The sequence below is a fragment of the Podarcis filfolensis genome, assembly GCF_964270895.1.
Source record: "Podarcis filfolensis genome assembly, chromosome: 12".
NCBI lineage: Eukaryota > Metazoa > Chordata > Lepidosauria > Squamata > Lacertidae > Podarcis > Podarcis filfolensis.
Window position 1 is genome coordinate 44,698,030 of NC_139614.1, and position 13,714 is coordinate 44,711,743.

The 13,714-nt window shown below is 45.9% G+C and overlaps 1 protein-coding gene across 7 annotated transcripts in view; it reads left to right on the forward strand.

Annotated features, from left to right (window-relative positions):
* The window catches only part of DIP2C (disco interacting protein 2 homolog C), a 290,921-nt gene that overhangs the window by 268,958 nt on the left and 8,249 nt on the right, over window positions 1–13,714 (forward strand). For all 7 annotated transcript variants that reach the window (XM_083579226.1, XM_083579223.1, XM_083579224.1 and 4 more), the window contains 2 exons: window positions 10,280–10,337; window positions 12,335–12,409. In XM_083579226.1, the coding sequence (XP_083435352.1) occupies window positions 10,280–10,337; window positions 12,335–12,409 (133 nt within the window). The remainder of the gene's footprint in view (window positions 1–10,279; window positions 10,338–12,334; window positions 12,410–13,714) is intronic.

Below are 13,714 nucleotides of genomic sequence, written 5' to 3' on the forward strand. Positions count from 1 at the left end.
TGCATGCGTTGTAACACTAGTAATCAAACTCATCTGAGGCTTTTAAATAAACATGTGCACGCGCACACACACACACACACACACACACACACAGAGAGAGAGAGAGAGAGAGAGAGATTTGACTTCTCCTCTAAGGCCAGAGAAAGAGAAGCGTTCTGTCTCTCAGTAGAGAATTCAGCAAGGTAGGTCCTATATTTGACTAGGCCTGATTGCTTGGTTTCAGCAATCTGCTCAACTTCAAGGGAGGTTGTTACAGAAGCTCCCTCAAAGACCTAAGCAAGCAAGAGTTGCTTTTGCAAAAAGTGTGAAGCAGGCTGGTTCTTTTTCAGGTGGGTGGGGTATGATCCCTTACCACAAGTGTGTGTGTGGGGGGGATTTTGTTGCATATTTTATATGAGGTATAAAAGGTGCTTTTGAGAACGTAAAAAAGTGCCACCTCAAGGGCAGTTGTGAAGGTCTATGCACAACAAATGGGGGGGTGGAACGACCGCTGCTTTTACCAAAAGTTTGTAAGTTAACACTGCAGAGTCTTAATGTTTATTTCATTTTAAGGCTCCTTAGTGTTAAGTTGTGGGTGAACATATCAGACGACACAGCAATTTCTCCAAAGCAGCTCTTTATTTGTAAGCTGGAACAGAACTGAACCGAAGGGTTCAGTCACCCTGCTTATATAGAGCTCCAGTACAACGTAACTGTAACCATTTCCTAAAACTATCCAATCACTGAACGTCACTTTTGATCCCTTATTTGCATAACTATCTACAGTATCCCCCTGCTGGCCAAGGGTGATAACTTCAGTACATAACACCTAGCAACCCAGTTCTTAACCCAGTGTACTTTTGCTTATCCAAAGCCTCTCAAACTCTTCTGATCCAGTTCATTGTAAAATCAAGCCAGCTAGTGCCTAGGAAAGGCATGTTGAATGCCTAAGAATGCATCCAGTTTAAGTAAGTGGTAGTTAACGAGAGTATTGACTCTCATGATAGTAGCTTCATACATGGCACTTGACCCTGAATGAATTCATTAGGCGTTAGCTTTAGAATTGCAGCATCTTTTATTTCAGATGTTTACTTCATCTTCCCCAAAGTTTGTGAAAACTGTCATGAAAGAAGATGTGAAGCAATGCTGCCATTACATTCTGTGAATTATAATTCTCTTCTCACGGATGGTGAGAGATGTCAGCTTGAGAGAATGGTCTATTATTGCCTCTCTTTTACTGAGGGATTGTGTGTGTGTGTGTCCCCCAAAGTACTTTGATCCACTTTGCTTTCAGGAGCAAAACATTATACAAAGTGCTTGGTGCTGTTTGGAAGCTGAAATGCGGGGCGGGGCAGGCATTAATAAATTTCGATGTGGGAAATGGGTTTGCTTTGCGACCCACCACCACAGAGTGTCTACTTGTGCGACTGCAGTTATGATTAAGCTGTGCCACGATAGCTGGGGATAATTATATGTGTTTGCTTAGATAAGTGTTTCAGCAAGCATGTTAATTATTTCTCCGTCCTAGTGGTACAAAAAAACCCCCCAAAACACACACACTAAAGGAGCAGCTCAGGATTTGTTTGCTTAGAGAAACTTTCAAAGAGTACCCCCCCACACACACAAGCGCCTGAGAGAATTTAGCAATCATGAGGCCTCCAGGAGCAGTATAGGCTCTCTTGTGCATTGCCATCTTTGGAGGGTGGAAGGGGACCTAACATACAGAAAGGCAATAATCGCCGGAAAGAATGCAAGCCCTCTGTCCCTCCTTTTTCAGCATGGAAGGATTCCCAGTTGAAGCCACCTCTCCTGTTCTTTTGCTTCACTAGTACAGAAGTACTGTTTTTGGGGGACAGGGGGTGGGCAGGTATGGAGGACTCCCTGGTCCTGAATGGGGTAACTGTGTCCCTGAAGGACCAGGTGCGCAGCCTGGGAGTCATTTTGGACTCACAGCTGTCCTTGGAGGCGCAGGTTAATTCTGTGTCCAGGGCGGCTGTCTACCAGTTCCACCTGGTACAAAGGCTGAGACCCTACCTGCCTGTGGACTGTCTCTCCAGAGTGCTGCATGCTCTAGTTATCTCCGGCTTGGACTACTGCAATGTGCTCTATGTGGGGCTACCTTTGAAGGTGACCCGGAAACTGCAATTAATCCAGAATGCGGCAGCTAGACTGGTGACTGGGAGTGGCCGCCGGGACCACATAACACTGATCTTGAGAGATCTGCATTGGCTCCCAGTACGTTTTCGAGCACAATTCAAAGTGTTGGTGCTGACCTTAAGAGCCCTAAATGGCCTCAGTCCTGTATACCTGAAGGAGCATCTCCACCCCCATCGTTCTGCCCAGACACTGAGGTCCAGCGCCGAGGGCCTTCTGGCGGTTCCCTCCTTGCGAGAAGTGAGGTTACAGGGAACCAGACAGAGAGCCTTCTTGGTAGTGGTGCCCACCCTGTGGAGCACCCTCCCTTCAGATGTCAAGGAAATAAGTAGCTATCTTATCTTTAAAAGACATCTGAAGGCAGCCCTGTTTAGGGAAGTTTTTAATACTTAATGCTGTATTGTTTTTAACTCGATTGGAAGCCACCCAGAGTGGCTGGGGAAACTCAGCCAGATGGGCAGGGTATAAATAATAATAATAATAATAATAATAATAATAATAATAATAATAATAATAATTATTATTATTATTATTTACTATTAAGCAAAGAGTGCTACTTCAGTGCCTTGTAGTCAGCCGATTGCTCCCTTTGGAGAAATGGGCTGTTTTCCCTTCGTGGCCCTTTTATGACTCTGCCATTTCTGTCTAATAAGTTGGCATAAAGTTGGGCTGCTGTCAGAGGCTGGCTGGATACTGTGGAATGGGCACTGGGGGTGGGGTGGGGCGGGGCTGGAGACTGACTTGAAAGATGGGATCAGCGAACTGGGAGAACCTGTAGCAGCCAGAAGGCAAAAGTCAGAGCCAGGAGAAGCTGCAGGATTGGAGAGGGGAAAACAGGTGCAAGAGGAGGGGGAGAGAGATCAGACTAGTGGAGGGTCAAGGATTCCCTCCTCCTCCTGCCCCCACCTCTCCTGCTCCACTGTCTCCCAGGACCAGAAGAGGACTGAAGTGGGAGGAGCAGAAGGTGACATGCAGGTGGAGTCTTTGCCTGCTTGCACACCGCTCAGATAGGGGAGATGCATAGGTCAGGGACCTGTTGTGGCAACTGCCTCATCAGGTGTACAGTGGTACCTCGGGTTACATACGCTTCAGGTTACAGACTCTGCTAACCCTGAAATAGTACCTCAGGTTAAGAACTTTGCTTCAGGATGAGAACAGAAATCATGCTCCGGCAGCAGGAGGCCCGATTAGCTAAAGTGGTGCTTCAGGTTAAGAACAGTTTCAGGTTAAGAACGGATCTCCGGAATGAATTAAGTACTTAACCCGAGGTGCCACTGTACACCTAGGAGTAGTTGGGAGATGTAGAACTGATGGGCACGCCTTTCCCTAACTTGTGAGTGTACTTTTGACAATAAATTTCGGCAATAATTCCTCTCTCATGCCGGACAACGCCATGACAGGTGTGCCTCCTAAACTAGCCTGCTGCCCTCAGGTACGATGGAGGACCAGTCTTGAAGTAACACTCAGCTGCTAGTGCCACCGGTTTTTGAAGACGAGTTGGGGAGGGTGTGGCCTTGTCCTTGGCCTCAGGCAGCCACATGTCTTGGACCAACACTGGAAAGTGAATCTGAATCACAGTGGTTGAGAAGATAAACTTTGTGCTCCATTGTAGGCAGGGAATGGAGAACTTGGGACACATGTTTCTTTTCAGAATACTGTAGTAGAAAAGTTCTCTTCAGCCCCCTCCCCCTCCCGGGGCTACTGATCTCTCTTCCAGGCCGAGGGCACAGTTTGCAACTTGCTATGTGGCATGTTCAGGTTAGTAGTGCATTACTTCGCTCTTCCCCAGAACGTCGAGCCAGTTAACGCTTTTATTGGATTTTAAATTACGTGTCTCCCATGTGCTGAATTCGGCAAAATGCATTAGGCGATGCTGGAGAGAGTATTAAATATTCAGCAAGCTACTCAGTGCTGTGGTCTTGGAAGGCAGTGAACCGCTCAGTAGGTTAGTCGGGCAGGAGGACTATGCTGATTCCCCCCTTTCCCCCTCCTCCTTAATCCCAAGAAAATGAAGGAAAGTAGAGATACACTGTTAGTAGTGAAAGAGGCCTGTGACTCCCAGAAAAGACAACTCAGAATGCTGAATCTCATTCAGTGGCTGCAGAAGAGAAGCATTCTTTATCAAGGAAATAACAGCTGTATAAATGAGACTATTTCCTATGCATGTAACCGACTTCAAACCAGACAGAGCACCAACACAGACACACACACACACACACACACACACACACACATAAAAATGAAATACAGACAAAAATGTGGGCAACCTAAAAAATACGCAGTGCCTTCAACCAAACAACAAACTTCCCCCAAACTCAGCTTTTAAAAATTGAGAGGGGCAAGGGGTCTAGGCAGGTACCAAGGTATGCGTCTGAGGGTGCCCCTGTCCTTTGCATGCCAAGGTGTGGGGCCCCAGCAGTGCAGAGCCTATATACAGATTATACCAGCTGCTATATGTGAGCAGTGACTTAGGCAATTTGAATACATTCTTGTAGAATTTACACATGGGTGGCCATTCAGTAATAATTTTGTTAGTTGGAAGAAATCAGTCAGAAGAACTAGATTGCTTCCAAATGCAGGAGACTGTGGGAAGCTGATGTGCTCATTTTTGCCTGGAAACCTTGCTGCAAAGTGAGGGTACCTCTGAATGTCAGATTCTGGTGACAAATTGGGAAGTTAAGTTGTCTTCATGCTTTTTTTCCTAGAGGCATATGAGTGTCTGCTGTTTGGTTTACTCATGCGGGTTCTCCTTACATTTTTGCTTTATGTGGTGATAACACAGCATTTAAGTGTGTATTTTAATCAGTGAATCTCCCTGGTTCAATTTGGAACAAAATTCAGCTAATAAAGCGGCCCCAAAACTTGGGAGATAGCTCGCGTTTCCCCTCAACCCTGGATCTGAAATCTGGGCCCTGGATGCTCTTCCGATGAGAGAGCACTACAGAGTCAAAATATATCCCTGTAAATAAGTTCTTATCTTCCAGCTTACCTGGCAACAACAGTGGCACCTTAAGTCCCAGGCAAGGAAGAGTTCCCAGGGCAACTGATATCCTTACTAGCAACTTCAGTGCCATGGGGAAATTTCATTTCCCTAGGTCCTTGGCATTTAGGACATTGCCATTGCAGCATACAACACATAGAGGAAGTACGGTAGGCCAAGGGACAAACATCTGTGACCTTCTAAGTGAAAGACTGCTGTCAGGGAACTGCCATCAGGGCCGGAGGGAGAGAGCGGGCTCCGGAGGGGTCCCAGAGAGCGTCCCGGGATGGGGAGAGGCAGCCCATCTTCTGGGGAAGAGAATCAGCGTAGCACCAGTGGAGAAGGGGGGCAGATGGACTCCTTGCCAGGGACCAGCGGGGTGAGTAAGGGTCCTCCGCTGCCTACACCCTCCTTGCGCAGAAGGCTTCCGCGCAGGGAGAGTAGGAGGAGACTAGGCGTCAAAGAGCTTCTTTGCTGGAAGAAGTTCAAGAAACGCCCACTGACGGATTCTGCCAGCGATTGAGACAGCCACGGGTGAGTGGCTGTCTGGACAGAAAAGGTTCACTCAGGCAACCCAGCCAGGTGTTGCACCGGTTTACGCACGAGCAACCCCTAGAACCATTACAACTGCCAACTCCCATCAGCCCCAGCCTGGTTGGTGATGATGAGAGTTGTAGTCCACCAACCTCTGGAGGGGCCATAGATTCCCCATCCCTGAAGGTAGGTACAGGTGCGCCATCTTGTTATTCATCTTTGTTCTGTATGGGACAATGACAATAAAGATAGCATATCATATTGTATCTGAGCAAATAAAAGCAGATACGCTCTTCACAATGCAGCTGAATATTGTAATGAACTGGCCAGCTCGTGTTACAAGCTAGGTGATGCCATTCCTGCAAGTGTGCCCATCTAGTTAACAGTAATTTTAGAAGGGGGTGGGGGTCAGTTCAGCCCCCGCAGGAGGTTATCCTTTTTAACCATGCGTGTAGCAATTAATATGAGTGTGTGGGGGGGGGATTTGCAAGGGAGGATCAAAAGTGGGGTGCTTAACCCTTTCCATGCATTACGATCCTCCCCATGTAAGTCCTCTCCACACCATTCCCCCTCCCTGTGGTGTCTGGCTGGGGTAACATAAGAAATGGGAACTTATTTGCAAGGGAGAATCCATGGGAAGAATTAATCTCCACTCTCCCCTACGTTGGTGTTTGAAAGGGAACGGGGGATGAGCCTCCCATTTACCTTATTGCAATAGCTGCGCTTCTGGCTGATTCCGATTAATGGGCAAAGGAGTGTGATCCGTGGGAATGCAAGCTGTGATTTCGATGAGGCATGAGATGAGGTACAAAAATGAAGGGTCCTCCCCTGTCCCCAGTCAATGATCTTTTAAGCTTTTGGTCAGTTTGAAAGATGGTCCCTTTGAAGAATGGGTTGCTGCTTCGGAGCTGAGTGAATCTAGAAACCTGTCTACAGCGCTTCTGTCTCCTTGCATTGACAAAGAGACTATGGTGGGCAGGATTGGTTTGGGAGTTGGAGAAGCACTCTTACGGAGTCTATTCCTCTCAGTAATTACCGGATATGATCCATGCGACCTTTTACAGCAGGGGGTGCATGAATCACATTTCAGACTTGCCTGCTCTTTTCCCCATCTGTATCATTTGGCATGCCCATGGCATTATAAGAAGCATGTGGGCGGAGGCTCGAACAGCCTCAGAAAGTGCTCAGGAACATGGCACATCAACCAAGGAAATGTGTGTGTAAAAATAGGACAGTATGAAAATAGGACAGTGAGATTTGAGGAGCAGGGGAAATAAGAAAAAGACTAAAATGAATCAAGTATGGAGGCACTTTTTTTTTTTAAGCCCATGTTGATGAGCTTTGATTACAAAATTCTGCTTGGTAGTTTGGCCCTGCATGGTTTAGAAATAGCCTTTTGTCCTGTGCATTAATTCTTGGGTTAAGAAATACAAACAACAAGGACATGTACAAAGGAGTTCTGGGGTGATGTGCACCTGAGCTCTGGAATGGTTTTCCTCCTTGGGCCCACTCAATGCCCAATCTAAGCATCTTCTGGTTGGCATGAAAGAAATATCCAGTTGGCAAACAGAAGAAGCCACAGCAATGCCATGGGCTATTCTAGTATATATCATTTAAAACATGCATCTTTATTTTCAGGCTTTGTTTCCCCCCCCCCTCTTGTTACCTGAATGCATAAGTTAAACCTTGATATTTTGGTAGTTCTCCCACTCTTGCTGTTTTGAAGCAAAAGAATGATAGGAGCTGGGCTCATGAATGTATGTTCTGTGTTTCAGATGTCGTGGCCGTGTGTGTGTGTGTGTGTGTGTGCGCACTGCCCACCACAAGTACAGAATTCGCAGCTCTCCGAAGGGTTTGAACTGGCCCATAATTCATTTCCTGTGTGTGTATGTGTGAATTAGCAATAACGCTATTTTACAGCACTACAAGATGCCCTGTATCCCGAGCAGAAGTCTGATATCTCCCACATCCTATATGGGTTGCAATTGCAGACTTTGGGGTCTCAAATTTCAGCAGCACCCTATGTGCCGCCAAAATTCAGCGCCCCCTGCCTCTTGCCTTCCATTCTACAGCACAGTTGCAGCATCCCCTGCAACGCCTCTGAAGCTCTGTGCCCAGTGCAACCAAACCAGTTGCACACTGTTAAATACACTTCTGTAGGTTACTATGCTATGAGGTGTTGAGCTGCCACCCCTTCTGGGAGATCTGGATCTGGCAACCATCAATGGAGTTCCCAGTGCATTGAAAATTGTCTGCTCTAATGTTCATTGCATTAAGCGTTACATGATTGTAGTTGGCTTGCCAGCTTCCTCACCCTGGATTAAAACTTGCAGCAATGAATGATCACTCATGTGATAACTTCACTTTAATTCCCTTGTTCTTCAGGCACTGGGGGTTTGGAAGAGGAAAGGGAACCAGAAGTTAACTCCTAACACAGTTTTAAAGACTTAGCTGCAAGTAGTTCCCTCTCTGTACAGCATAGTCAAGAAAATGGATTACAGTGGTACCTCGGGTTAAGTACTTAATTCGTTCTGGAGGTCCATTCTTAACCTGAAGCACCACTTTAGCTAATGGGGCCTCCTGCTGCCACTGCGCCGCCAGAGCACAGTTTCTGTTCTCATCCTGAAGCAAAGTTCTTAACCCAAGGTACTATTTCTGGGTTAGCAGAGTCTGTAACCTGAAGCGTATGTAACCTGAAGCGTATGTAACCTGAGGTACCACTGTACTTATGTTGGTATAAATTGAACCCTTCTGCAAAAAAACAAACAGTGGTTATTCACAGATATTAAAATAGTTTGACTCTTTGGTTTTCAGGAGATGGTTTGAGGTTACTGTGTTTGTTGGTTTTAAGCCTGTCCTATTGTGAGTACGCCTCCATCTTGGATTCTCACAGTCTGTTTTGTATAATTCATAACCCAGAACCTCCCTGCTGTCAGAACTCCTGCTTCTTCCCACATCTACCAGTCCTCCCCAGTATGTACCAAATAGCTCAATGGCACCCGCTGTCGCTACCTATTCTCCTCCTAGCTGCTGGCAAAGCAGTTCTTTCCATTGCTCTCTCAGTCCAGGGACTTCATCTGCCGCTGGAATGACATCTGCAACAGCTTTTGCAGGGGATGCTGGTTTGAGAAATCTCATGAAATCACAGCATGGATCCTCAATTGCGCAGTGGAATTTAAATATATGTTGTGAGGAAAAGGGTTTGTGACTTGGCTGACTGCACCTTTAGTTGGGGTTTTCTTACAGCTGTAATGCGGTACTCTACATGATTAACTTTCCTTGTAAAACCCTGAGTAGGAGTTGTTTAAGAGACCTAATAAAAAATACCTTCTGATGGGTTCTTGCTTCTGTGGGCAGGAATTTTATCACAAGGTTTAGCTTTTCGTCCCGTACACTATGATTGTCGCTTTGGAAACGTCAGCGCTTGTTTAAAACCAAGCAGCACTTGTAATTTTGTTAAAAAAATAAGAAATTGTAAAATGTTCTTTATCACCTTTAAAGATGTGGAAGATACCAAGGAGAATATATTATAACCTTCCTCTTGCAATCATCTGTTCTGCTTTGGACATGCTCAGTATAGTCTAGTGAATAGAGTGCTGTGCTCTTAAACCAAGGTGTCCTGAGTTGGACTCTCCCCTCAGCCACAGTGAAAATAACCCCATGCAGTTCATGCAGCCCTTAGCTACCTGGAGGAAGGCTGAGCTATACAAATAATACAGTGGTACCTCTGGTTAAGAACTTAATTCGTTCCGGAGGTCTGTTCTTAACCTGAAACTGAAGTACGACTTTAGCTAATGGGGCCTCCCGCTACCACTGCAGCGCGATTTCTGTTCTCATCCCGAGGTACTACTTCCGGGTTAACGGAGTCTGTAACCTGAAGCGTTTGTAACCCAAAGCGTTTGTAACCTGAGGTACCACTGTAAAATAATAAAATAAAGAAGTATTTTTAAGTAAATGTGAATGTCTCCCACGCTTTCACTTTTCCATGTTTTTATATACACACACACATACACACACTCATTACAATCCCTTAAAAGCAATCATAAATTCATTTAAATCCTTTAAACCCAATAATAATTTCATAATCTAGGACTGGGTAAGAGGACATGATTGTAAGAGGCTTGCAGTATATGAAACATAGGTTCTCTGTCTGTGAAATAATAAGTTGGTAAATTTAAACTGAGGCGAAATGTCCTGCTTTCCATCTCTGATTGTGTTGCAAAGGGTAAACAACCAGTTCCACATAAACTAGCCATCTGTCCAGGCAAAGGAAATAAGCATCTCCATATTTGCCTGGCTCATGTGAGGAAAAGACCCAGTCCTCCTTCTTCCTCCCCAATTGCATTCCTTTCCACTCTGACCTACCCACTGTGATGTTCTGTCCCGTGGCATTTTTTATTGTGGGGTTAAGACCCACCCATGAAAGAACCACCCCCACCCCTACCATGCTCCACCTTGGCAAAATCTCAAAAGCCTCCTATTCCTTCCTTTGAGAGAGCAGGCACCAGGTCTGAAGACTGGCAGTAGGGGACATGCAAGAGCATGAGAACTTAACAGTACGGCTGACATTTATGTGTGGTACTGCAAATTTTGTGCGTTCATCATATTTGTCCTATGTGTTTTGCTTTTCAGAGTGCGTTTAGTAGAAAGAGGATCCCCTCATAGCTTGCCCCTCATGGAATCGGGAAAGGTAAACATTTTGCAACTCTCAATATTTTAGAGAGGCTGATAAATGCTTTAACTTTGAGGTACATGTGTATGTTGGGGTGTGGGGCCTGATAAAAGTTGTGATCTAGAGAAAGATCAAAAGTGGCAGCTTTTGTGGCCATGTCTGCGCATGCACCTTCAGGCATCATTCAGATGCCTGGATTTGTGCAATTCACGTTGTGCCAGTAGCAAGCTTGTGGGGCGCCTCCTCTCACCTGACCTCTGGTTGGTCTCACTGTTACTGCTTATTGAGAGAGGGGGGGGGGGAATAAGGCAGCAGGGAAGTTGGTGTGGTGCAATGGCACCAGCAGAAAATGGTCTCCGTCAATGTGTTTGCACCGCACTGGCCTTTCTCCCTCATTGCCACTCCCCCTGCCATTAAGCAGGAGCAATATGACCGACCAAAGATCAAATGACAGATGGCACCCCACCATGCCGTCTGCTACTGCATTGTGCTATCTCCCCACCCCATACTCTTGCATTGGGTGTGATATGATGTCAGCGCCATGACCATGCCTCCGGTGACAATGTAGTTTTCCCATTATGGTGGCACTACATATTTTATGAAGTGTGCCTAATGTTTCAGCAGTATGAGGTAATATTTGCAGTATATTCCTGGGCTGGAGAGAGACGACGGGTTTCTTTCGGTGAGTAGTGGATAACCAGGGAGTTGGAGACAGTATGGGAAAGACATAGTTTCTTGAGCAGTGTGCACGGCCATCCCATGATTGTCTTTGGTTGCTGGGTTTGTCTTGGGGTTGCTGCTGCTGTTGATATGTGTTTCAGAAATCTACAAAAACTGTTTGAGAGAGAGCCTCAAAAGAGGGGGTAAACGAACACATACCTGGATGGCTCAGTTGTTTAGAGCATGGTGCTGATAACGCCAAGGTTGCAGGTTCAATCACTGCAGGGGGTTGGACAAAGATGATCCTCAGAGTCCCTTCAAATTCTATAATTCTATGTTAAGGCAACAGTGGATCTGCTGGACATCCTTTGGGGGAGGGGCCCTTTAGAGAGCCTAAGGGCAGGATAAAAAGTTTTTAAAAGAATTAAATACATACTACTTTTCAACACTCCTGTAGAACTCTATCTGCCTTTGCCAAATAATTGACCACATCAGCCTAGCGACTTGTAGGAACAAGGATTTTAGTCTGAACATTTGTTGGAAAAGCGTAAGCTAGGAACGCTTGATTGGCACCAAATTTGGAGTGGCATAATACTTTGCAAACATGGGACTAAGTTTGGTTGGTCTTTCCAGTGGCTGCACATCTACAAAAAGCATTTGTGGATTGTGCAAATCACTACTGGCAGTTGACTATGTGAACAGCAGCTGGATTCCAGGTGTTTGTCGTTCATGAGTGGCTGTAAGCAAGCTGTATGCTCTGTCCATCAGTGTGAAATGTTTCTCTGGGTTTTCATTGTTGATCCTGAAAGCAGGATCTTGGGGGCCATAACACATGTTTGCAGCTTGGCCTGTAAGCAAACAGGGATTCAGCATAGGAGCGCAGGAAGCTTACTGCCTTCTGATACAAGGTCAGATCATTGGTTCATTTAGCTCACCATAGGCTGCACCAATTTGAAGTGGGTCTCCAAGATTTCACTGCAGGGTCTTCCCCAGCTCTTCTTGGAGTTAACAAGGATTGAACCTGGAAGCCATGGCTTGCGAAGCGTGCTCTAGACCACTGAGGGTCCCCATCACTACTGTTGTTGTCAATTATTGTCTTGTAAAGAAAAAGGGAAGATGGATCGCTTGTGCCACATGATGAAAATACGTTTCGTAATCATACATCCACAAGATTAGTTCTCTCCCTCCCCCCCCCCCCGCATGTCACTCACTCACTTGAACATGCAAAACACAGAATTCAAAGCCTTCTTTAAGAGTTTCTCGAAAGCCTTCGGGAGACAAGAAGAAAAGTTCATAAAACAATATGTACATCATCTGGCTCACGACCAGATATGACTCATTTTGTCTTTCAATAGATTCTCCCTGGAGTTCGCATCATTATTGCTAATCCAGAAACAAAGGGACCCCTGGGAGATTCTCATCTTGGAGAGGTGAGTCACAAGCTGTGCCTCAGTTGGTACTGAACTGCATGAGTTGATTAAAAGCTACCTTCCTTCCCTAACAGCCGCCTTTAATAAGTGTGTGACAAATGGCCCACTCTGGCAGGTATGCATCACACAGCTCCAGGAAGTTTAAACTACTTTGTGCTGTCTCACAGTTGAGAACTGAGAGTACCATTTCTAGGTTCTTTTTTTTAATAAAAAGTCTGCTAGTTTCTTCATTCATATTTTCTTCCTCAAGTTACTCATATTTCAGGCATAATCTCAGAAGTTTGTAACAAACCTGGCCAAACTTTCACCTTGCAGAGCTAGTCTTTGCACACTTTGTCTCAGTAATGCAAAGCAAAATTTTCATTCATATCTTTAAACTAAAGATTGCATTGAGATATAATTGACTAGGATCCTTTTATTAGTGGAAAACCTCATGGAAGGAGCATTCCAACCTAGCATAAGAGTGTTGTGTGAGAAAATGGACCCCACATCCAGAAAAAGGCTTTTCCAGGACCTTTTATGGCAGACTAAGTTAGCTGAGGGACGCGGGTGGCGCTGTGGGTTAAACCACAGAGCCTAGGACTTGCCAATCAGAAGGTTGGCGGTTCAAATCCTTGCGACAGGGTGAGCTCCCGTTGCTCTGTCCCAGCTCCTGCCAACCTAGCAGTTCGAAAGCAGGTCAAAGTGCAAGTAGTGCAAGTAGATAAATAGATAAAATACCTTCCGGCGGGAAGGTAAACGGCGTTTCCGTGCGCTGCTCTGGTTTGCCAGAAGCAGCTTAGTCATGCTGGCCACATGACCCGGAAGCTGTACGCTGGCTCCCTCGGCCAATAAAGCGAGATGCGCGCCACAACCCCAGAGTCGGCCACGACTGGACCTAATGGTCAGGGGTCCATTTACCTTTACTAAGTTAGCTGAACACGCCTTAAGTCCCACCGATTATCAGTGGAAACCATCAGTGGGATTTAACGAAAGTTCAGCTCAGTCTGAATACAGCTACAGCTCCCCATGTTTCTCGGACTGTAGTGCAACCCCAGTGGCTCAGTTGGTAGAGCATGAGACTCTTAATCTCAGGGTTGTGGGTTTGAGCCCCATGTTGGGTGAAAGATTCCTTGTTTACTGGGGGTTGGACTTGAAGAACCTTGTGGCCTCTTCCAACTCTACAATTCTATGATTCTGATGCATTGAGGTATTTCATTGTGAGATGTCTTCCATCAGCGCTTGCTCAAGAGTTCATGGAAAACGATTGGATTTTCTCCTCCACATGGTGCTTTGGATCCAAGCCATTATCTCTGCCACTAAACA